The sequence below is a fragment of the Microtus oregoni genome, unplaced genomic scaffold (assembly GCF_018167655.1).
Source record: "Microtus oregoni isolate MIOR12 unplaced genomic scaffold, Mior012 000017F_ref0000208, whole genome shotgun sequence".
NCBI classification, from domain to species: Eukaryota; Metazoa; Chordata; class Mammalia; order Rodentia; family Cricetidae; genus Microtus; species Microtus oregoni.
Window position 1 is genome coordinate 935674 of NW_024543076.1, and position 25699 is coordinate 961372.

The 25699-nt window shown below is 40.7% G+C and overlaps 1 protein-coding gene across 1 annotated transcript in view; it reads right to left on the reverse strand.

Moving 5' to 3' along the window:
* The window catches only part of Stx17 (syntaxin 17), a 49233-nt gene extending 30818 nt beyond the window's left edge, over nt 1-18415 (reverse strand). Inside the window, exons 1-3 of the mRNA XM_041667692.1 lie at nt 18389-18415; nt 11508-11689; nt 4077-4142 (exon numbers count right to left, since the gene is read on the reverse strand). Coding sequence (XP_041523626.1) covers nt 4077-4142; nt 11508-11630 — 189 coding nt within the window. The 5' untranslated portion in view covers nt 11631-11689; nt 18389-18415. The remainder of the gene's footprint in view (nt 1-4076; nt 4143-11507; nt 11690-18388) is intronic.
* Between the last annotated feature and the right edge of the window lie 7284 nt (nt 18416-25699).

A 25699-nucleotide genomic window follows, 5' to 3' on the forward strand; every position in this document is an offset into this window, starting at 1 on the left:
AAAATAGGAATCTGAAAATATGGTTATACTATAAGACAAAAAAAAAATGAGTCTCAAAAAGTTGAACCAGGAAAGAAAATCCAAAGGCATTACAAAAAATCATTAGAAATAATAAGACTTTAAAAGTAATTGGCTATAAAAATCTATTTTGAAAACTAACTATATTTGTACATTAACCAAAAATTAAAAGAAAGTCAACACACACACACACACACACACACACACACACACACACGCTATAAAGTATCTAAGACCAAATGAATTAGTACCCTGTACAGTGGTGTGTATTATTATTACTAGGGCTCAGGAGACAGACTAGGATGGTTAAGAGTTTGGGGCCATCCTCAAAGCTATAGTTGGTTTATGGCCAACCTGAGCTACATAACATTTTGTCTCAAAAACAAAATTAATGAAGTAGTTTGAAACAAAATCTTGTTTATGAGTATGGAGAAAGTTACTTGTACATGATACCAAAAGCATAAAACATAAAAGAAAAGGTTGAAAAATTAGATCACATGAGAAGTCCTTTGTCTTAAAAGACAAGTCAAATTGAGAAGGTGGGTTTTACAGAAGCCTAATTCAGAAAAACCTGGAAAACCTGTAACTTGTTTCTAAAAAAAAAAACAGTTTTTAAATCACAAACTAGCCATGAACAAGCCTATACGCTAAGTCCAGAGCAGAGATGAATACAGTAAGCAAACACCAGAATCTAACAAGTTTGATCTCATTACTTCAATGGCACCCATAAATCTCTTATACCAGATGGAGGCCAATAATGTCAACATGGTTTTAAAAATCAGTACACAAATTCTCTGATACAGTCAATATATCAAACAAATCATATGATTGTTAGTAAAACATTAAACAGTCAAGACGGTAAGAAACACTAGTCATAATAATCTCATTAGCATTAGCGTGCTCAGGACCACTGGACCCACACTAAATCTTGATGGCATGTGGGATCTGGGAAGAGTCGAGTGCCACCTCTTCCTTAGGCCTGTAATCTAGTTACCATCTAGTATAACATAGAGACAAGTTGTATTTCCATCTCAATCTCAAACCAATATGCTTTTCTCCATCTTATTTGAAGCTACTGTCTATTCCTTGCACTTCTGGAATCTTTTCTAGGGACATCTTGCATTCACTCCATACAATCTCAATTTTCACTATATTGCAGCTATTCTAATTTAAATATATGTTTATATATCTCTATTTATATATATCCATTTGTGCCTATGTGTTTGTCTTATGTGTGTCAAATGTGCTTGAGTGTGAGGTAAAGAACAACCTCTGGTGTTCGTTTTTGCCTTTCACTGTTTTGCAAGGTCTCTCTTGTTCACTGATACACTGAGTTATTCCGACTAGTGAGCCTAAAATCTTCTAGAGGACTTGCCTGTCTTTGCTTTCCATTTTGCTGTAGGAATGCTGGAACCATGGACATGCACTATGGTGTCTAGCTTTTTATATGGGTTCTGGGAACTGAACCCAGGTTCCCAGGCTCGTTTTTAACCACTGCGCCATGCAATCTGAGTTCCCACATTCAGTGAAACAAAGACCGGCAACCCTTTTTGTAGGGCCAGGTAGTGCACAACTTAGACTCTGCGGCGATATAGTCTCTGTAGCAACTATTCAGCTCTGCATTTGAAATGTAAAAATAGTCAACAAACAAACAGCCAGCTGTCAGGCCAGGGCAGCCTGGGAGTTACAATAGTGTGTGCACACATTTGTACATGTTGAGTACGTGTGACCCTTTGTGTGGGGCAGAGGTCAGCATCTGTTGGGTGTCTTCCTCTATTCTTCTCTTCCTTATTTTCTGAGACAGGGTACCAAGCTCACTGAGTGTCTAAAGTGGCTAGACAGCAGGTTCCAAGGATCTGCCTGTCTTCACTAAGGTCAAGATGCATGCCACACCTGACTGACCTTTTACACATTTAACATGTGCTGGGGATCTGAACTCAGGTTTTCATACTTGCCCAGTGGTCACTTTACCTACTGAGCCATCTCCTCAGGTCCCACGACAAAATATCTTCAAATATTCAAGAGAGAGGACAGAGACTATGAGAATGAATTAAGGCTAGGTGTGGTAGCTCACACCTACAGCCCCTGCGCTTGGGGGCTGTCAAGAAGATGCCATAAGTTTGAGGACACCCAGGGCTACAAAGTGAGTTCTTGGCCAACCTGTGCCCAAGTGAGATCCTGTTTCAAAATACAAATAAAGAAGCAAATAAATAAATAAATAAAATTTCACAGAACTAAAGAAAATTAATTTTGAGATGGAAATGATAAGATACAACACAAAACACATTAAAAGTTCAGAGTACTAGGGATAAAAGGAGCACAAAAGGCCCCAAGGAGGAAAAAGTCCATTGCAAAGACTGGGGAATCAGGTGATTCAGATTTTGAAAAAAAATCACACAAAGAGCTGGAAAGCATTCATGCTTGAAAGTCAGTTCCAACGGGAATTCTACACCTGGTGTAACTACAGTGAGGGCTGTAGACACACAGCTACTTAACCCTTTACCTCTGTGTGCTAACCAACACAACAGTGGAGGGAAACTAAAGATCCATGAAAACTCAGAGTTCCTGCATAGACACAGGGAAGGTTCAGGGCAGTAGTTATGCATCAGACAGAGTCCACACTGGAACTGAGCGATGAAGGGCTTAGAGAGAGAACTTCCAAAATAAAGAACGGGACAGATAGATCTAAACTCATGAAAATATCATTGACAGCAATATGATAAGACATGTGGAACATCTTTTTTAAATTTCTTTTTAATGTGGAACATCTTAACAGAACTCAAAAATACACAGACAGAAAGCCAGGTAATTAAAAATAAGGTTGTTATTAACTTCAAAAAAAAAGTAAAGGTCTGGACTGTATTTCACTATTTGATTTGGCAGAAAATAATGTCCTTATAATCAAAATAATGAGGTGCTGAGTACTAACTGAACCAAGGACTGCAATATGCAATTATACAGGAGAAGGGAGGCAGGAGAACAAAGTGGAAAGCTAGGGCTCCACCCACACGGCAGGGGTGAAGAGATGGCGTCAAAACCACACAGCTACTTGAGGTCGTCAGTAATAATGAGGAAACACGGGAAGGGAGCCAAAGGCCTCACAGTGGATAAGATAGAGAACCGTAGGATTCTGCCTCTACTGTACTGCTCTTAAAGAATTATGGACTTATTTAGTGTGGGTGTGCCTGAGTGCCAGAGCACATGCGTGCAGGTCACAGGACAACCAGCTGGAGTCAGCTCTCTCCTTCCACCTTGGGTCCTGGAGATGGAACCTGGGCTCTCAGGCTCGGTGGCCAGTGCCTCTTACCTGATGAACCACCTCACAGACCCTGAATATAACACTATTTCCAAAGCTAGTTTAAAATAATTAGAACTTATTTTTTTAAAGTAAATAACTAAATATGGATAATATATTTCATAGATAGAATTCTGGAACTCTCAAATTATAGCTGCTGTTATCTTACAAGCACAGCTGCATAACCTATATGAAGAACACACACAATTAAGAAATGTTTGCTCAAGGGATATTTAAAAAACTTTTACCCTTCAAAGCAATTTTTTTTTAAAAAGTTTAAAACTGTAAGTAGCATTATGTTAACCAACCAATTAATTAATACAACCTTGGGAAATACTGTGAATTTTGTAAGGTTTTTAGGAAATGCATTGATTGTGAAAATATAAGTTAATTTGTTATTCCTGAAGGAAAATTAGGTAACATGAAAGGTGACTCAGCAGTTCCTGGTAAAACAGCAAGAAATACACAAAAATGGGTCAGCTGGGAAGGAGTAAGCTCAACACCCCTACCTCAAAACCCACAAGTCCTAAACATCCCGAAACCTGCCACTTTCCAGCCAGTGTGATGCCACAGCTGACCTCATGAGATGGAATCAAACATGGGTGCACTAAAAATCCTGCCATGGCCTCAGGAGCGTGTGGAACGGAAACAGACTTTGTCTATGCTTGCTTCGTCTCAGACATCTTGAAATGTGTATTTTAGACAAAGGCTCATTTCCCCAAGACTGTCTTTTTTATAGATTTGCCATACACAGCAGCCTTACCTGAACAGTGCGCCCTGCATTGATGTGTTCTTCATGCAATTTGTCCCAAATTCTGCACCGCTGATACTATTCAACAAAAAACAAAAAATAGGGAAAGTGAGTGCTGAGTTTTACATCATGAGACCATGTCCAGTTACCACAAAGTCCTTACTCATCTACTCAAACATAAGAGGCAGGGAAAACCATAATTTTTGTAATGATAATTATCTTTCTGAAGGCTTTTAATATTACATTTTTTAAATTGAGAACTAATAGTAAACACTAACACAAAATACTATCAGATCAAATTACTTTAAAAAAAAAACAAAATAAAGGTTTTGTCTATGTACAGATTCTCTGGGGAAGGGAAATACAGAGAATGAGGATATAGACGAAACTGGAAGATGGACAGGACTCCTTCTCATGCATCCTTAATATGTATGAAGAATTTTAGTTATTTGTTAGTAGAATGATGTTAACTAATTAAAACTAAGATAAAAAATTTAAAAAGCAGGCAGAAAGAAAAATATGCTTGAAGTGCAGAGGGACAAGGACAAGAATGACAGAAGTCCCTGATGAACAAGACAAGTCAGAGCCAATGGAACAACATGCAAGCCACAGAGAAGAGACACAGCTCAACAACCACCACCCAGGGAAGTGAAGGAGAAGCGTAGACACATGCGCAGCAGCTGAACCTATCACAAGACATTATGAGAAATTCTGATGGTACCTGACATAACTCATTCTCCACAAAGCAACGGGAAGTATAGACAAATGGTAAATGCACAGATAAATATCAACTTTTTAATTATTTCTGAACTCTTAGGCTAGCAAGATGGTTCAGCAAATGGGTGCTAAGTCTAACTACCTGAGTTCCATCTCCAGGACCAACTCCTGCAGGTTGTCCTCCAACTTTCACATGCCAACATGGCAATGTGACTGCACACACACACTATAAGTGTGTATATTCTGAATCATGAGGCAGGTGCTAAGAAGTAAGCCATACAGATTACATCATACTTAGTGGAGAAGGACCCTTCTCTAAGATGGGAAAAAAGATGAAAATACCATCTTCCCAGTGGCAGTCAGTAAGACACTGGAGACTCTAGTCAGCACTATAGGGCAGAACAAAGACAAAAGAAGGAATGAAGGGAGGGATGAAAAAAGACAGGAAGAGATATGGAGGAAGTGATGGAGAGGGGGAACATGGAGGAAAATCAGAAAAGAAGCTCCCTTCATAGGTGCCATGACTAACTACACAGAAAATACTAAACAATCTACAGAAAAGCTACACAGCATTGGCAGATGGACCAGTGGCTAAGGGTCATAAAGTGAGGATTACTTACATATTGAAGATAATATCTACTCCAAAGTACAGATAAGAGTAACTGCCTCACCTTGACTACCAAATATTAAAAATACAAAACAGGAACAAACATGAAGGGCAACAGGAATGTTCTGAATCTAATATATTAGAAATTACTGACAGGCAGCTCACTAATTACATACTCCACTTTTGAGTAAATACCTAGTGCATATATTTTTCCATATACTTGTATGTGAGTCGTGCATATGTGCTTACCTTTGTATGACTGTACATGTCAGGAGGTGTGTATGTGTGTTCACGAGTGTGTAGAGGCAAGATATTAACATAAGTCATTGTGGTGGTTTGTATGTCTACCTCAGTTATTCTCCACTGTATTTACTAAGTCAGGGTCTCGAGCTTAACCTGGAGGTGTTGACTTAACTAGTCTAAATAGTCGGCTTGCCCTGGTGTGCTGGCTAGTTTTTATGTCAGTGTGACACAGCTGGAGTCATCTGACAGGAGGGGATAGCAAATGAAAAAAAAATCCCTTCATTTGATTATAAGCTCAGACTGGAGGCAAGCCTATAGAACATTTCCATAATTAGTGATTGATATGGGAGAGCCAGCCCATTGTAGGTGAGGCTTGCTCTGGCCTGGTGGTCCTGGGCATCATAAAAAAAAAAAAAAAGCAGGTAAGTCTGCTGGCAAGCAGCACTCTTCCATGGCCTCTGCTTGAGTTCCTGTTCTGACTTCCTCAGTGATGGACTGTGACCCACAAACACAGGCTAAAGTAAGCCCTCTCCTCTCCCTTGCTTTAGGTCATGATCGTTATCACAGCAACAGAAACCCCAACTAAAACTCCTGGAAATCCCATCTTTGCCTCCTCAAGTTTAGAGATTACAAGCAGACCGCCATACCTGCTTAACTTTTATGTGGGTGTTGGGGACCCAAATTCTGGTCCTCATACTTGTTTGGCAAGCACTTTATTTATTGAGCGATCTCTCCAGTCTCATCATATAATATCTTACTCTTTACAATGATCGTATGCAGTTATAATTTCACCATCATAACTGGAAACACTTTGTTTCAAATAGTAGAGCATGGAAGCTAAGTCTGTAAAGGTTAAGGCTCCCGCATAGTGAAGTCTTTAAGTCTGAGGCGATGGCATCAATAAGAGCACCCTCCATAGGAACTTGAGCTAGGAGCTAACAAAATACAAAGCTTGAATGGCAGCAGATGGTAAGATGCATGCTTGCAGTCTCAGCTAGTAGATGGCTGAGCAGACAAAGGTGCTTGTCCCTAAGCTCAAGACCTGAATTTAACTTCTAGGAGCCACAACATAGAAGGAAGAGAACTGACTTCAAAGGTTGTCCTCTGACCTCCACATCTACAGTGTGGAAGTATGTCCACACACATACACATAAAGAAATAAATGTGAAAAAAACTAAAAACAAAACAAACAACAATACTTGACCTGTAAAGCTACTATAGGACTAAGTGCTATATGACAAGAAAACTTGTAACAGAACTCTCAATAAAGGAAAGCAGCAGCCTTTTCTACTGCCGTCTTTACTTGCTCACTTATCAAAGAGACTATAGAAGAGATTGCTGTCTCAATGCATTATCTCTTATTATAGTGAGTTATAAGAAAATAAAGAATAAAATAATTCAGTTTGCTACTGCTTACTATTCAATTTTACGTGAAATTAGGATATACTGTGAAAACTATTATCCCAAATATTTGATGTGGGAAGGGGGAGCAGAGTGATATACTAATATGTGTGAAAACCCCTATAGAAGCAACCTTTAAACTTGTAGCTAAGTTTGGGCTGCTGGCTACCATCTCTAAGTGGCTGGTTTTGCGCAAGATGGTCTTTGTCTAACCGCACAGCAGGACAGGCAAGTGGATTAAGGAAGAACCTCGGCATTATGCTTTGGGTCACTAAATACAAAAACACAAACTTTAAAGTGGCTCCAACAAGAAACACACTCCCTACGTCACACAGAAAGTAGCCAGGAGTGTGGCAATCATCCCAGGGTGGTTCAATACAGGCACTTACAAGGACATCAAGTGCCAGGCTCCACCTTCTGCACTTTCAAAAAGGCCCTCAGATTTGTCTCCTAGTGCAGTAGGGCTGGCTATACTTCCAATACAACAGGAAGACATAACCAGACCACTAGAAGAGAGAGGACTGTTTCCCTACATGTGTATCTCTTTTAAAGTAGGAAAATATTTCTGGAGGTTTCCAAATTCCTACCAAGATTTTGTCAAGACTTACTGGCCAGAACTGCAAGATGTGCCTATAGCTCCCTGATAACCAAACATGGACAAGAGCTGAATTACCACATTCATCACACCCAGTACTATTTACCATCACCTGAGTTTGGTAAAGGAAACAGTCACAGGATGGAGAGGAGGGTTATACTGTAATTACAAATTAACAAACAAATAAATATGAACAAATACATACTAAGTCAGTTGTCTTCTTTCATTTGGTACTGCTGGGTTCAAGCTGCTGTCTAGTTCATGCCGCCCATTTCACACTATTCACAAGCTACCTCTCATCATTCTTGGATTATTATTATTATTATTATTATTTGGTTTTTCAAGACAGGGTTTCTCTGTGGTTTTGGAGCCTGTCCTGGAACTAGCTCTTGTAGACCAGGCCGGTCTCAAACTCACAGAGATCCGCCTACCTCTGCCTCCCGAGTGCTGGGATTAAAGGCATGCGCCACCACCGCCCGGCCTCTTGGATTATTTTTCTATCTTGTTTCCTTAACTAAACTGCAAACTTCTTGAGAATTGAAAATCTATTTTTGCATATCATTCAAGGCTAGAAATCTAAGAAACAGCCAATACTAAAGACCCATATATACTTACGGAAAGCTAATATTTATTTCCTGTAATAAATAATCTCGTTTCTCATTAAACCTGGTAGATTGAATACAAATATTCACTTCTGTTCTTTTCCAAAATCCCATGAAAGGACAATAAAGAATGTTAAGAGGTGAAAATTCACAAGAGCAATAAGAACACAATAGAAGACACCAACAGACAAAAGCTTCCAGCAAAACTTCAGAAGCTGGAAAGAATATAGACACACTGTAGCGGATACAGCAGAGCACAGAGAGCAACAATCTGAGCTTGTAGAGGTGGCTGGAGGAGAGAGATACACGGACGGAGGTCACAGGCGACTGTCCTCCAGGAAGGCTGGACATCCAGAAATACTAGGTGCAGGTGACCAGTTAAAAAGTGTGGTAGAAAAAAAAGCAGGTTTAGTGGGAGGCTTACATAAGCCATACACAGTTACCACATCACTGCCCTGCCCCATGATCACAGAAGGTAATCCTCTCTGCAGGGGCCAACTAGAGAACCTGGAGCCTGGACTCCAGGCCTAACAGGAGCAAAGAGAGGATACTGTACTCAAGCAGCCTGGACTTGGAGTGGTGGTGAGCCTGTCATCTTCTTTGCTCACTTTCCTTTTCTTAGGTCAGATGGATGGTCACATAATGTACAGTATACTTACCCCTCTTAGCTCCCCACAACCCCACTTCATCCCTGCTACAGCATCGCCTCTAATAAAATAACTCCAACAGATAGACTGGGGTTAAAACAAAGATGTTAAATCTGTAAATGTTAAGGTCTACTTCACAGGGCTGTGTCAAGATAATGTGTTTAAATACAAGGTGATGACATCAATCAGCACACTTCACAGGAAGCACCAGAGCTGGGATCTGAACAAAGAACAAAGCTTGAATGGAGGTAAATGATGGGGTGCATGTCATTAACAGATGTAAGACAGAAAGCAAAATTACTCAGGGCCATACTTCCTCTACCTTCTTTACTGAGGAATTCACCTTCAAAATAGAAAGAGGCTAATAAGATCATTAGGAGGAAAATGAAGCTGGGTTGGATGGAGCATGCCTGCAGGTAATGGAAGACTTCCATTACCACGAGATGAGATGGAGGCAAACCCAAGGCAAACAAACCCCACCTTATCTGATAAGCCATTTGGGGGTTTTCAATCCTGTGTGTACATCCCTTACAGTAAGTTTCTTCTTAGATCCCAACAATATGAAACAAAGAAAATTGTGTTCCAAGTTGGCTATCTTGTAGCTATTTACTGTGCTTTAGCTAAGAGGCATTAGCTAAGAAAACTGAATGTTAAGGCCTCAAACTCCAGGATCACATGCTAGTAACACTTATCATGTGTAACAGTGTACTGCTGAAGGGCCTGTGGAGCATGGCCCAGGTGTCCACAGCACACTGCTCTCATTGTTCTCACTGCTGCAGAATCACTCTGCTACAGGCTCCCCTTCAATTTCCCTCCAGTCTGGCTTTTTTCTCTTAAATTCATATTGGATGACTGATGGCCAGAATAATAAATATTTTATCTTTCCACACCTTTCCCTTAACAAGAATAAGCCTTTTGAAAGTGAGGCACTGCAAGACACCTGGAGCCTAAATTTAGTTAACTGTCCTATACAGAGAGAGCACTACAGTTTTTAAATATGTTTACATGACATAGCCTATCCATCAAAATATGCTATTCAATTCTATACACAGAAAGAGGTATTTTCATAATTAGAATAGAAACCCTACAGTGAAGTGTTCAAATATATTTGAGTTTGTCTTCTTAGCTTTAGATATTATCATTTGTCTATCCATTATAATTATCTGAATGTCTGAAGGTTTCATAATAAGCAAAAATGCTAAAAGAAACATGTTCAGGCAGAGCAGAATCAATGGCACTGACTCCAAGATAACTCTCTTCTGACACCTGGTACAACTAATTCAATCAGTAGTGGACCTATTCCTTTTGCACCACCTTGCTGCAGGGTTCTCACTTTCCATTGGTAGGGTTGCGCACACATGTAGTGAGAATTGAAGGGAATGCCAGCAGGCATTTTCATACAGAATAAGAAAGACGTGTTAAATCTCAAAGGTAAAGTAGGACAATAAAGGGGGACATGGCTTTAATAGCTCACAAACCTCTTGTTTCTACCTTTTAGAATCAATTCATCCACCTAATGCTTATCATCTTTGTAATGGAGAAATGGATATGGCTCAGGACTTTGAAACAGACCTTACCAAATCTTTTATACATTTTGTAACACTGTAACAATATAAAAACAGAACTGTTTACTTTGGATTGCTCAATTCTAGATGGGAGATTTGATATGTTTCTCTATCTCATGAAGCAAAAATGGAATCCCTTCACATGTTTCCATTCTAAGAATACCAGACAGTTCCTTCTGTATCCTTACAAGCTATAGCTAAAACCTATGCTTTATATGTAAAGAAGAAAGGAATTAAGGGATGAAAAAAATATAATATTGAATTTTTAAAAAATTCCTCAGAGAAATTTCCATTGCAGACATCTTAGAAATTAGTTTCTGTGTTTTTAAAAAAGCACTTAAATACTAAAAAAAAAATGATAGGGAAAACACATTTGGTATTTTTAATGAATAGAGCTTATACTGAAAGGTTTAATGACCACAGCGTCTACCCTAATCCTAAAATTGAAAAAGAGAAGTAGAGGAGAATACAGCTCAGTGTTTAAAGCAGAAGACAACCCACCTTTCCAAGCTAGGGCTCACTTCTCAGGAAACCTGAGGCTGCTGTATCTGTAAGCCCCACACGCAGCCTCTTCAGGGCAGGGTCGATGCTGGTCTCTGAGCAGCTCATCTACCCTCGCCTATTCTCCCGGCCCACCTCGTTGGTACTTCTCAAAGAAAAGCAGTGAAGAGAGGAAATTCCTCACATCACACACTCATCTACATCTTTCCATGAAGAGGAGAGAGTTACTGATAGGCACGAGTTCAAAACACGTGCCCTGGGATGAACGAGATGAGCACAGCTCCTGTCTTCACATCACGAGCTCTATCAAACAGTCCAACTTAATGACTAACTACCTAAAACCTCAGGAGCAGAGTAGGTACAAATTCTACTCCTATCTCCCTTCTTTGAAATAATAAAGGAATATATAAGAATTACATTTGTAGAACACGAAGACCAGCTTGAGAAGGGAATCCTGCTACATCAGCAGGTTAGAAGTCTCAGATTCTCTATTCAGCTGGAATTCAGAGACAGCAAGTAAGAATCCAAGCAGGTACCTGCTTCTGCAGTGGAAACAAATGCTCACCTTCTCAATGTTTATCTGGTGTTTTCTTAACCTCTCCAGGTCTGTTGGGATCACTATCTTAGTGAATTTCTGGATAGCTGGCTCAAGTCGGCGTAACTTCACCTTTTCTTCATCTTCGAACATCCTAAAGCCTGTTGAGCCACGTCCAGTTGTAGCGGCTCTCTTCTCTCATGCAGAAACACCTAAAGAGGAAGATTTAAGAATGCTTTTTACAACAGCTTCCATTATTTTAGAAATAAACAAATGTGGGGCTGGAGAGACAGCTCATCGGGTCATCTGGCTGCTCTTCCAGAGGGCCCAAGTTTGGTTCCCAGCACACACATGATGGCTCACAACCACTGGAACTCCAGTTCCAGTTCTGACACCATTTTCTGTCCCCTCTGGCACCGCACACATGGTGTATAGACATACATGCAGGCAAACACTCATACATACAAAAATTTTTAAAAATAAAAAAAATCAACAAATATACAATTACTCTTTACTCTAAATACATATCAAACCAAAAATTGAACTTGAATGGCTTGGTTTTTTCTATCAAATGATGTATATTAAAATAGTATCTAGTCATTTTAAAGGACTCTTCAAACTGTTTCATTTTCATAGCACAGGTAGGACAAGAACTGGCCTGGAAACACTGATCCTCCCCACATCCCAAGCTTCTCTAGATGTTCAGAAAATATGAATAAGTGCAGGCCCATGAGATGGCTCAGTGGGTCAAAGAGCTTCCCACCCCACCAAGCCTGAAGATCTGAGTTCAATACCTGGAAGCCACAGAGTAGAGGAAAAGAGCTGAGTTCTCTAATATAGTACCTGTATCCCACCCGGGCACACGTGCATGCACACACATACTCTCTAAATAAATAAAAAGGCAATAAAAAAAGTTTAAAGAAAATACAAAAATGAACAGAATAAAACTATCAATGATCTATTTAACCTTAAGTACCTACTCTCTACATTGTGATGGCTGTCTCCTGAGGTCTTTTGCAATATGAAGTAGTATGTAAACACCACTAAAAACGAGTACTTCCTGATATGCTTTGGACACTGAATAGCTATCTTCTAAAAGAATTGCCAAATAGCAAAACTGCAAGGAAAAATTTCACTTGATATTTCTGTTTATATCAAACTTCACTTCCAGTGTCATAATAATATAATTGTGTAATTATATACTTCAAGTACACTGCAGAATACAGAACTCCTTTCAGTGAAGGCCCTTATCTCCTCCTTATTAAACAAGGTGATTAGCAATGTCTACTAAATGACCAGCAACAGAACTCCAATAAGAAGCATATTTATAAGGCCAGGGCATGGCTCAGTGGGTAAGGGCACTTGCTACCAAGACACAGGCTAAATGTGATCCCCAGGTCCTGACTTCCTTTGACTTCCACATGCACACCGTAGCATGCGAATGACAAACACATAAATAAATGTACTTCAATTTTTTAAAAAAACCGAATTCTTGCAGACATATGGAGATTTTTTTCCTTTTTTATCAGGATTCTACAGCAATATAAAAAGTTCCAGCATATGCTTTTGGGGACAGGAAAGGAGAGGTAAGAGCTGGAAGTAAGCATGCTCCAGAACCCTACATTGACCAGCCTGGTCTACAGAGCTAGTTCCAGGACAGGCTCCAAAGCCACAGAGAAACCCTGTCTCGAAAAACCAAAAAAAAAAAAAAAAAAAAAAAAAAAACAGAACCCTACATTGGCTTTACTAGACAAATTTTACTTATATCAATTTTATAAATTTGAGCTAGTAACAGATTTTACATAAATGATATGCTCTCCTATTTAGCTAAGCTTGAACACTACCAAAGTTTATTATGCTTTGATGCCACCTCTTTAGCCAATAGCCCAAGAATAACAAAGTTGAATATATACTCCTGTTGGGTTATGGCTTCTCAATCCAGTCCTCAGAGATACACATTCATGTACTGATTCTGTGAGACCCTGAATCTTTAAGATTCATTGTTTCCAGATTCTCAAAGAGATCAAATGCCCCTAACATTAAGAACTGCTTTAACCACACTCTAGTTTTTTCCTTTCTTCCACGGTTGAAAATCTTGAAGCAACAGCTATAAAAACGCCTTCCATTACCCTTGACTAAGAACTTGGTTCTTATGCTTAATACAAGCTCCCAAGGAAAATAAATGTTCAGGTATCGAAAGCAGAGTTAAAACAGAACCCCATGGCAGACTGGAACTAGAGACATATGGAGAAGTACAGTGTGAGAAGAAATAGACTCAAGAAAAAGCTAATAAACAAACAGAAAATAGCAAAGGCCTAGAGCTGAGAAAGTGACCAAAAAAGAGAAGTATTGTCAAGTCTGTTCCTAAACAGACAGAGACATAAATGAAGAAACAGACTTTTCAAAAGGACATAAAAGAAGGATTGGGTTTCTTTTTTAAAAGCAGTACGTTACAAAGGACTGAAAAGGTAAACAAGAAGCCATGCACAGCTGGAGAGAGGACTACTGAATGCAGGCTCTCAGAACACAGAGGATAAAGAATATGAGGAGACAAAGGACATAAACCTCACAAGCTCAGTAACCAACAGAAAAGAATACAGAAAACATACAAAGAAAATATTCTGAGAATTAAGGCAGAAGATCTCAAGTTGAAAAAGCACATAGCCCAGCTAGTATAAATAAAAACAAACTTACCTAAGCATATGATAGGAAACTGCAGAGCATCAAGGACAAAGAAAAAAATCTTAAAAAGCAAACCAGAGATAACAGATAAATGAAAACAACAAAAGCAGCCAACTTTTCATCAAAGCAATATATCAAAGATAGGAATGTCTTCAAAGTACCAGGGATCTGGGACATACCCAGGCAAATTATCATTTATGGTGAATCAAAATAATTATTTTCAGACATGCAAGACTGAGTTTAACAAACTCCTCATTAAAAGAAACTACTAAAATGAGAGGGAGGGAGGAAGGCAGGGAAGGAGGGAGGAAGGCACAGAAGGAGGGAGGGAGAGAGAGGCGCACACACGCTTGCTCTCATGTATGTTCACAAACATTTCTTCTTGTGTACTTCAGGATCCGTAGAGTCTGTTAAGGCATCTGGTATGGAATGTGGTCAATAACATTTATTAAATTCACCCTTCTGCCCTTCAAAACACTACAAAGGATTATAAAAAACATACTTTAACAATAAAGAAAATAAAAGGATAGAATGAACATAATACCCTATTATTGGACTGAATGGATGAATGAATGCTGGATTTATTTTGAATAACATGATCAAGGATATGGGAAATGTTACCATGTAAATATTTTATTATGTACTTTTAGTAGCATAGGATTACAATGTGAATGTTCCATAATCTAATCATCCACTGTGTGCTATTTAAGATGATCCTAATTTTCCACTATTATAAACAAATTGTGATTACTTTCCTCATACATTAATCCATACTACCATCCATGATTACTTAATATAGATAGCTAAAAATAGAAATATTATGCAGACATACTTTAAATTTAAAAATATACACATTGCCAAATGTGCCGTAAAAGGTTCTTCCAACTTACATTTCATCAGAAGCACTTCTACAAGTTCTAGCCAATTAAGTATGATTAGTGGGGGGGAAAGAGTGCCTCAAGAGACTTTTCTAGTTCAGTCTCCTACTAACAAAAATTTAAAATATTTTCCTCTATCATTTTCTATTTTTACAAAATTATAGTATATAGTTATATAGTATATCTGAGAGCATAACATTCCATTGTTACCGTAACAAACATTGTCTAGCATGGCATCACACCATGAAATAGTTAACATTCAATGTCAGAATGTGTGTGGAAGTGTGTTTAAATAGTGGCTGAAAGTACTTTGCAGCACTTTGTATTTTTTTACTCATAAAGTTGGAACATGTTACATGATTAAAACACTAAACTAAAAAAATATAAAAGATCTCACACCTGTAAAAAGTGTCCAAAAATAAACAACATGCCTAAGTTCCCAAACTTCTATGAAGCTGTTATATTATTTTAATAGTTTTAAAAAGTATAAAATATTTGTAATAGAATTTATTCTGTCATGGTGAGGTGATATACAGCTATTTGCACTTGTCAAAACCCACAGGGCTGTACGTATTAAAGATTTAAAAATTTAAAAACACCAAGATGTGGGAGAAATATAAAACGAAAAATAAGATATCAAAATAAGACTGAATTACCATAGAACTAAGCAGGGGGAGGGGGAGCAATCAAAGCCCAGAATATGGTTGTTTTGCTGGACCTTGAAAGGCTGAAGACTAAAACAGTTGTACTGTGTGCTTCTCTCTGTTGCAGAACATTTGTTTAACTATGGAAAGATACGTTGCACTTGTTTGATTATATAAAGATGTTTTGCTATTTTGCCTTGCCTGCCTAAGGTACCTAACTGGTTTAATAAAAAGCTGAATGGCCAATAGCAAGGAAGGAGGTAAAGGCAGGACTTCTGGGTAGGGAGAATAAGTAGGAGGAGGAATTTAGGCTGCGGGAAGAAAAAGAGACCACCAGGGGCCAGAGAGACAGACACGAAGGAAGCAGGAAAGTAGGACATACAGAATAAAAGAAAGATAAAAAGTCCCGGGGCAAACACAGATGAATAGAAACTGGTTAAACTAAGTTAAAAGAGCTGGTGGAACTAGACTAAGACTGAGCATTCACAATTAATAAGTTTCCATGTCTTTATCTGGGAGCTGGTTGGCAGCCCAAAGAAAATTCCAACTACACCTCTCAGTAATATATTTTAGATATCCCGGAATTACTGTCTGCCCATACCAGGACGGAACAAAAATCAGGAAACATTTCTCAGAAAATGAGTCAGTTCTTACCGTTAGACAACAAGCAGGAGCCAATACCAGGATGAACCCGGTGGTGTGAAAAGACAGATACCGCTCTGCTTTTTTAAAAAAAACTATTCACAAATAAATACATAAGTAAACATTGATCTTGCATACATGGGTGTGCATACATGCATGTACTGCGGCCCTTTGTAAGACTCTGAAAGCAATGACACCCTAGTAGCCATAAGCACACCCAGACCATAGGGGTTGGGATCTGATACCATTCTGAAAGACAGGACCAACAAAAGAGAGAAGGAAATCAGGAGCCCTTGGGGAAGGGGCTGATTCCAGGACTGGGGCAGGCAAAACACAGGGGTACAGAAAACAACCACCTCTCAATGGCCAAAGTGAGAACAATCTGATATAATAAATGCATAATAAAAAAAAACCAATGCAGTTTTGTTTTGGTTTCTCCAAGACAGGGTTTCTCTGGCTGCCCTGGAACTCGACTCTGTAGCCTGCCAAGTGCTGGGGTTAAAGGTGTGCACCACTACCACCCAGCAATCAAAGGAGCTTATATTGACACAAAGAACTGAATACAGAAAAAGAAATAAGGAAGAACGGACAGCTCCTCTTTAGACAACAATTTCAGCAAAAGAAGGAGGGTAACTGAAGGGTACCACAGCACCAAAGCAATAGTACTTGGAGAATCACTGGAGTAGTAATTGCTGTGGAGAATCCCCCAGACACCAAGTTTAATTAAGCGATCAAGGTTGACACCACAGGCAGCAGATCCCACGTGAAGGCTCCATGGTGGCATAAATTGCAAAGAGCACTGATGCCTTGTGGTATTCCTAACAAAAATTCGAAACAATCTAGTCACAACAAACAAGAGCCAACTTCCTACTTGAAAGGCACTACCAACTCCTGGCTCTTCCACAGCATAGAAGCCACCACACTTAGCGGACTGGAAAAAGTGATGCTGTTATAAAGAGTGAGGTTGGGTCTTGGGTCCCATTGAACACAGAACGTACTCTTTAGAGAGTGGACTCACAAGAGACCCAGTAAACTCTAATATTAATCTCTTGATCTCGGTGACTGTACTTTGTATGGTATGTAAAATGCTAACACAAGGAATGCTGTAGTTTTCTGTATTACTTGTGCGATCTGTTTTTTTGTTTTGTTTTTCCAGTCAGGGTTTTTCCGTGAAACCCTGGCTGTCCTCGAACTTGTTCTGTAGACCAGGCTGGCCTTGAACTCCCAGAGCTCGCCACGCCTTTCCCTCCCAAGTGCAGGGATTAAAGGCATGGCCACCACCACCCAGCTACTTACGTGAACTATCACTGATTGTAAATTACTTCACAGTTTTTGTGTTTGTGTATGTATAAGAATCGCTGTTTCGTGAACGGAAGAACATTTAGAAGCCAGGGCTGTAATCCTGGCACACACACTTGCAGTGAAAAGGTGTCAGGTGCTTTACAAACTTGATTTCCTGGAACTCACAACTAAGATGAGATGGGTACCATTTTACTCAGGGTCCCGAAGAAGAAAAAGTACTCAGATGTGAAGTAAATTACCCCAGAGTTACTTATAAGTGAAAAAGCCCCTTTCCTAGATAGTGTCCCAAACAGTTGACAACACCATCCCTCAAAGTAAAGCGTCCCCATTGGCTTGTGGGTGGCGCACAGGGTGTTGACTTTAGGGTGCAGGCCCGGACCCCGCAGTTGCGGCCTCTCCGCGTCCTGCCTGGGCACCGGCGTCGCGTCGTCCCCCTCGGTGTCACCAGGGCGCACCCGGGCCACACCAACGCCCCCATCGGAGTGGCTGGGCAGGCGACCAGAAGACCGAGGGCCGGGACCATCTCTCCACAGCGACCCAGGAGGCCTTGGCACCGCGGGGTCCCGTCCTCCCCGCGCCCGCTGCGACAGCTGCTCCAAAACTGAAACCTGGGAGGCTCAGTCACTTCTAGACGCGGCCCGGCACTCGCACCAACCCGAAGCCGGGCCTGCTGCCTGGCGCCTCTCACGGGCGTCCACACCCCGGCCCGCGGTGCCACACCGCAGCCCAGCGCCCCCGAGGAGGCCGCCCGACAGCCCCTTACCTCCCGCCTAGGCGCTCGAGGCCGTCGACACTCACTGCGCAGGCGCGAGAGGGGCGGGGCGCCTCTGGGGGCGGGGTCGAGTGGTCCCGCCCCCTCTCGTCCCAGCGGGAGGGGGAGGCAGGGTGGACTGTCCCAGCCCCTGGAGGAATGGTTGGTTCCACGCGTGCTTCGGAGGTCGTCTTGTGTCCTGTGTGTCTACAACGATTTACATTTGGATAGCCCCCTTCCTATTACAGTTTTTCTGCACATTTTCTTGTGCTCGCTGAATTTTGTTGGCGAAGACGACCACGTGTCCTTAACTCTTTAGGTGTGGAAACTGAAGCTCAGAGAGGTGTGCCATTCCCCTTGGCCCCGCCCTCCAAAGCTCAGTGAAAGAGTGGGTGGGTGTGTGTGTGTGGGGGGGGGGGGAATCTTAATGGCCAAGGGCACATTAAGAAGCAGGAACGAATTATGGTTTTGTTTAGAGCGTGCTGCAATGCTTTGGGTGTCTGTCCTTATTAAAATGATAGTTGATGACTCTGAGGCGAAGCACAAATTTGAAGTGACTCATTCCAGTTCAGCCTGTTTGTGACAAAGGAGTACTCCTAATTTTCTTCTCAAGTCGTTCCAATTGGACCAGGTGCTGCAAGAACAAGCTTTAAAGTGTGTGCACGTTACTGTCCCTCCTCTCTGAATGGTCATTCCCTCGGACCCAGGAATCCAGTGGTGTGTGGCGCGCGCGCGCACAAGCGCGCGTGCATGTATGGATGTGCATGTGTATGTATGTGTGTGTGTGTAATATATATATATATCAGATCGTTGCTTAGAATGGATCCCTTAATGATGTAGTTTTCAACAATCTTAAGGATGTTCACATCCACTGTAAGCAAACTCAGTTCTTTTTTTGCTTATTTGCTTTATTTATTTATTTATTTTTTTGTGACAGGGTTTCTCTGTAGCTTTGAGCCTGTCCTGGAACTAGCTGTTGTAGATCAGGCTGGCCTTGAACTCACAGAGATCCGCCTGCCTTTGTCTCCCAGGGGCTGGGAGTAAAGGCGTGCACCACCATCGCCCAGCGCAAACTCTGTTTTAAGGTCTGCAGGTGGAATGGAAGTGGAGGGAGAATTTTGGCCATCGGATTAGGGGTTTAAGAAAGCATTGAAAGCAATTTCTAAAATAAAATACATGACTTACTAAGAGATTTAGATTTTCTTTGGGGGTATATGGGTGCTAGTGTTTATGGTACCCTTAGTTCAAAGAATGGGGTATCAATCAAATTTTCATCCTAAGGAGAAAAAATAAAGACATTAGGCAGTACCACAGTAAACACTTTCTTTTTTTAATTGTCAGAGTCAGTTAAACAAGAAAGTAAGTACAGGGTTTAACTGGGAAAAAAACAAAACAAAACAAAAACCTGCTGTGCGAGATTGAAGACCTGCATCCAGGCACCTAGGACCCACATAAAATGCCAAGCTCTGAGGCATGTGTTTGTAATCCTAACACTTCGCAGACAGACCGGAGGACCCATGAGCTGGCTGGCCAGCTGGTCTTATTGAATCATGAGTTCCAGGTTCACTGAGACCCTCTGCTGTCACACACACCAAGAATCAGTTAAATAAGACCTTTTGAATTAAAGATAATTAGAGTTGAGTTCTGGAAAGGAGGTCTCTAGTGCAATAGGGAGCCATGACACCCAAGGATTGACTTTGGCCTTCTTGGTAGTTATATGATGTTTGCTCTAACTTAGGTGTGTCATGTAGAAAGATAAAACCACTTAATCTAACAGTTTGGCTAGCAGGTATAATCTTTCAAGACGCACACAGAAGCCATATGCCCTTTTTGTGCTCTTGCCCTAAGTCATGAAGCTATTAGGGACAGGTCTACTGCTACAGGACAAAGTTTTCCTGAGTTCCTAACTGAACCCAGGAGATTCAAACGAAACAAAATAAAAAGTAGTATACATTTTCCCAACCCTTTACTCTGAGTAGATGCCATAAGGTTGTGTGCATAAAACCACACTGCATGAGTTTTATGGGCAATTTCAATATCTTCCTAGGGTAATTTTGATTTTGATGATGTCAGAATTAATGACATTGAATAAAGCAAACTTTATCATCCTAGCTCAACTTCAGCTTTTTTACTATGTTTCTCATTAGAACATAACAAACATGCTTCTTGTTGTTGTTGTTTTAAGACAGGGCTTCTCTGTGTAACAGCTCTGGCTGTCTTGGAATTCCCTTTGTAGACCAGGTTAGCTTCAAACTCACAGTTTGAGCCTCTACCTCTTGAGTGCTGGGATTAAAGGCATGTGTCACCACCAGCCAGCACAAAATGCTTATTATTAAAGTGATAATAAAAGTTGTTTAATTAGACAATTCTAATGCTTCTTGAGTAATGTGCTATCTTAGTTATTTTTGTGGTCAATTAATGTTACATGAAAGATGCACAGCCATAAACGAAGAGAAATTCCTCAAGGACCCCATCTACCTTCTAGATTTATATTCATTGCTCTCAATTCTATGGAAATTGAAATTCTCAGTGTTTTCTGTACATCAGTCCTTTCTGCAATATAGATTATACCTTCTTCCTGGAATGCTCTACCGACTGTAGCCCCCTCTCTGTATGTCCAGATTCTACCCATAAGTCCTGGGCTATTTCTTTGCTGGTGTTCCTAATGTTTCTAAATATGGCTCCTTCTTCCACCTTAAAATGTGATCTTCCCTGGACAATTACTTTCTGCCCTGTAATACATCAATCAGTATGTCTTGTTGTCACTGAAAATCTTTTTTGTGCGCCAAGTAATAACGGTAACAATGATTGTACAATTATAGTCTTTGGAGAAGCATATAACATAATACATAAAGCATGCAGCATTTCAAGGGTGAGGAGGAATACTCGATTAGAAGCTATTTTCAGAAGGAGATGGCTCAGTTGTTAAGAGCACTGGTTTCTCTTTCAGAGGACCTGGGTTTGATTCCCAGCACCCACGTGGTAGCTCACAACCATCTGCAACCTCAGTTCCAGGGGATCTGAGGTCCTCTTTTGGCCTCCATGGACCCAAGATACAGATGTGATCCACAAAGAAACACACATACTTATAAAACTTCAAAAATAAAAAGAATAAAAAGAGTAAAAAGAAAAAAGGTATCTTTGCTGTGGTAATATGTTATTTGGAAGTGGAGTTAGATTAATTGCAATATATATTTATACATACATATATTATGTGTATATATATGTACATATATTATACTCTAGGGAAACCACAAAATAATTTTTAAAAAAGATAATTGATGTATCAAAAAAGACAGAAGGGAGAAGGAGTGTAAAGAAATAAAGAAAAAGCACAAAGAACAGAAAAATTTATGGACACGGTAGATGTTAAATGACTTGTTTATATGTGAATTGTAAGAATATACTAATTTTTGCAGGTATAACACCAGATACACAATCTAACTCAACTATGCATTGTCTACAAGAAACTCAGTTTAAGTATAAAGACAGATATGTCCAAAGTAATGGGGGTAGAAAAATAAATGCCACATTATTCTAGTTTCCTAGGGCTGCCATGGCAAAGTACCACAGTCTGGGTGGCTTAATCATACAGTTTTACTTTCTCAGACTCTCAAGACTGGATGCCTGAGATCCAGGTGCTCCAGGACTGTTTATTCTCACATGCTGGGAGGAAGAAATTTGTGCCAAGCCTCCTCTCTGATGGTTAGCTTCTCACAAAACTTTCATATTTCTTCTCTCTTCATGTCTGTCCAAATTTCCCCTTCTTCTAAGCACATCATTCACAATCAGTTAGGACTCGCCCTGGTGAGGTCATTTTAATTTAATTGCCCCTCTAAAGACTCTATTTCCAATGCAGTTATATTCTAGAGAGCTGGGAGTTAGCACTTGACAAATGAATAGAGAGACCAGATTCATCTCACCAGCATTACCATGAAAAGAGAGATGGAGAGGCTAGCTACTGGAGAGTCAGAGAAAGCAGCCCCAGAGAACAATGAATAATGGAAGTCATCAAGGTAGGGGGCATGGTACCAAATAATATAGGGCTCAGTCCTCCAAGATAACAGTCTTTAATGTGGGTGCAGCTAACAACTGGAGGTCCCAGTGCCAGAAGCAAAAACTAAGAAATGCAATGAGGCACACACACAAACACACACACACATACAGAGAGAGAGACAGACAGAGACAGAGAGACAGAGACAGACAGGCAGACACAGAGACAGGGAGAGAGAGAGAGAGAGAGAGAGAGAGGAAGAGAGAGAGAGAGAGGAAGAGAGAGAGAGAGAGAGAGAGAGAGAGAGAGAGAGTCATGCAAACAGTGTGGAAATTAAGCTCCCGAAGCCTGCCATTTCTTCTCAGGCAGCTGTATTGTTATCAAAGAACCAAGTGAGTATAAGAAAGGGCAAAATTACTTTCGAGGCACCAAGTCTTTCGACATTCCAGTTGCAGAACTCTCTTTCACAGGATTATTGAGTCTCTCCTCAGTCTTTAGACAACTGACACTCCCCAGTAAACCTTTTAATCCCCCAACTAGTGGAATACATTTAAGAAATTGGAAATCAACAAAATCCACAAAGAGCCCCACCTCCCCTCTCTCTCACAGCCCAGCAAGTTTCAAATCCCATTGTCCTACCCTTTAGGGGATGTTTCTCCTCACATGTAGGCTTCGGTATTTGGCAAAAGGTTTTTGAGTGATGTTTATATTTGCTATAGCCAAAGATACAGTAATATTTCTTGGCAGATCATTATTAAAGGAAGAGAAGTCTGTACTTGTTCCTTGGAAATAAATTGATAGGTCATTTTGCTAATGTAGGTGAACGTTTGAGAAAAGCAATGCTCTGAACCCAAGTAAATGGCTTTAAATGTAGCAGTATTTCTTAAGCCCCGTGCTTAACATCCATTAAAAGGCACAATTGATAGCTGGAGCTTTCTAGACATCTGGTAAATACTTCCTTCATCCTTTCAGGCGGTTTGACTCTACTGGCTCGCCAGCCACTGGAACTGTAAAATAATGACTGAGAGTTAACAAGAGCCCTGTTGCTACCTCCAGGAGCTCCGGGTCTGAATAAATCAACAGACATGTTCACAAACGGCACAATTAGTAAGGGTGAAGCACTGTGTTATGATTTCAGCCACAACTGGCTGAAACTTCCCAGTTCTAGGGCCATGCCTGTGCGGACAAACCCTCAGGCAGCAGTGCCTAATGGCCCCGGGATCCCCACGTGACCCTCGAGCATGTGTGGTGGCATCATCCACATGACTTAGCTAAGCCTTTGCACGCATGCGTGAGCCCGGTCTTCTGCTTATGATGTAGCCACGTCAACCCCCTGTGCGCAAGGGCTATGCAGAAACCAAAAAAAAAAAAAAAAAAAGAAAAGAAAAGAAAAAAAAAGCTGGATGTACCATCTCTCTCTTTCTCTGCACACTGACTTCTCCAGATCTGTACACGTACCCGCTAATAAACTCATAAGCGGGTTTGTTGCGTGTTCCGTGTTTCCTTCTTACTAGCGCCAGGTAATTTCAACTGATCTCTACAAAAGTACTCTAAAACCAGCGACTTGGGCATTTAGTCACGATGTCGGGCTTATCAAAGCATTCAGAGTAGAGAAGTGGCATAGTGAGAGACTGTCAAACGTCCATGTGGTTTGTCCCCTCTAAAAACTCATGTTGAAATTTAATTCCTGGGGGCTGGAGAGATGGCTCAGTGGTTAAGAGCATTGCCTGCTCTTCCAAAGGTCCTGAGTTCAATTCCCGGCAACCACATGGTGGCTCACAACCACCCGTATTCCTACTATGAGGCATTAAGAGGTTGGAAACTTAACCTGGCTGTATTAAGGTCGTTAGGGTGACCCTCTATGATTGAATCCTTGTGGCTTCCTAAGGTGAGGGAGAGACCAAAAAGCCTACACACATATGCATGCACACATACACATACTCCACACACCAAGGCACACCTATTCCCTGTCTCTTGCTTGTGATGTTCTCTGTTTCCTTGGGATTCTGCTGGCATGAAGTATTGGTCAAAATAAACCTCTTTTCTTTATAACTTAGGCTGCAGTGCTACTAACAACAGAAAACAGATCAACACTAATGTCCCTTATGATGCTCATTGCATAGGTGAGGAAAGCAGAATCAGACCCCATGGACAAAACCTTATGTCATAGAACATCAAAGGCTCATGGCGCATTGTGTGTTCCATATGAGCAGTATCTTCTCCTGGAACTGTATAACGCTCTCTGTCATGAGCATAGAGGTCTGCTGGTCCTGAGATTGGGGAAGATCCTAGTGGTGGCCTCCACCTCAATTCTATCCCCTAGACAGATGCCTCACTCTGAGCCAAGGTGAGGAAAGCACAGCCTCCCTAAGATTTCTGCTAAATTCTTTTCCTCCCTGATGATGTCATCAGAAACCTCATCATGAGGAGCTCTTGTCACCAGATCCTGGTTCACCCAGTGGTTTCCTGCCAGACTTGGTCCTTACATCAGCCACAAAAGACCACAAAATCTGAAGAAATCGATTTTTTTCCCCAGAGAAATCTTTGGTATAGGGAACCCCAGTTTCAGAAAGAAAGCTCATTTCTAGAATAACTGGTCTTTGGTGGTTTGCCATTAGTAAAAGTGTTTATAGAAAAAGAAAATATTATTTGATTTTAGATTATGACTCTCTGTGTGTGTGTTGTGAAATTTAAAGGAACCAAGGGGTAAAACAAAGCCACATCAGCTACAAAAGGTCTCCTAGCACTACTAGAAAGTATGGCCCTTTATAGTGGCAGCCTTAATTGTTCTTGAGAGATGATGTGATGATGTCAGTGGAGTGATCTCTTGAGTGGCTCTTGCACATATAATGGTGATGTCACAAGATAATCAAAGTAAGGAACGAATTTTCTTTTTCCTCCCAGCGGAAATTGTAGTGAGAATAAAAAAAATAAGACTTTAGCACGAGAAAGTGTGTTGTATCATATAAAATTTATGACATGATTTTTATTGACCGAAGAGATACACAAACTAAATATCAAGGGGGTTGAATGAGAGAAAGAGGCCACATCCCAATTAGAAAACAAGTGGAAATGGTATGTCCCACTGGGCCAGTTCCTTGTTGCTGTGACAGAAGATTTAACAGAAGCAACCCAGGTAGCTGATCTGGGCTCACAGTCCCAGAGAGACCAGCTGTCTGTCCATCATGGTTAAGGGGGCATGGTAGCAGGAGCAGCTCATTCTATGGCAGCAGGAGCTTTACGGAGTACCTGGCTCACATCCTGGCTACTGACGAGAAAGTGGGTCTTGGAATCAGCAAAATAACTGGGTTAAAACTTTCAAAGGCTCA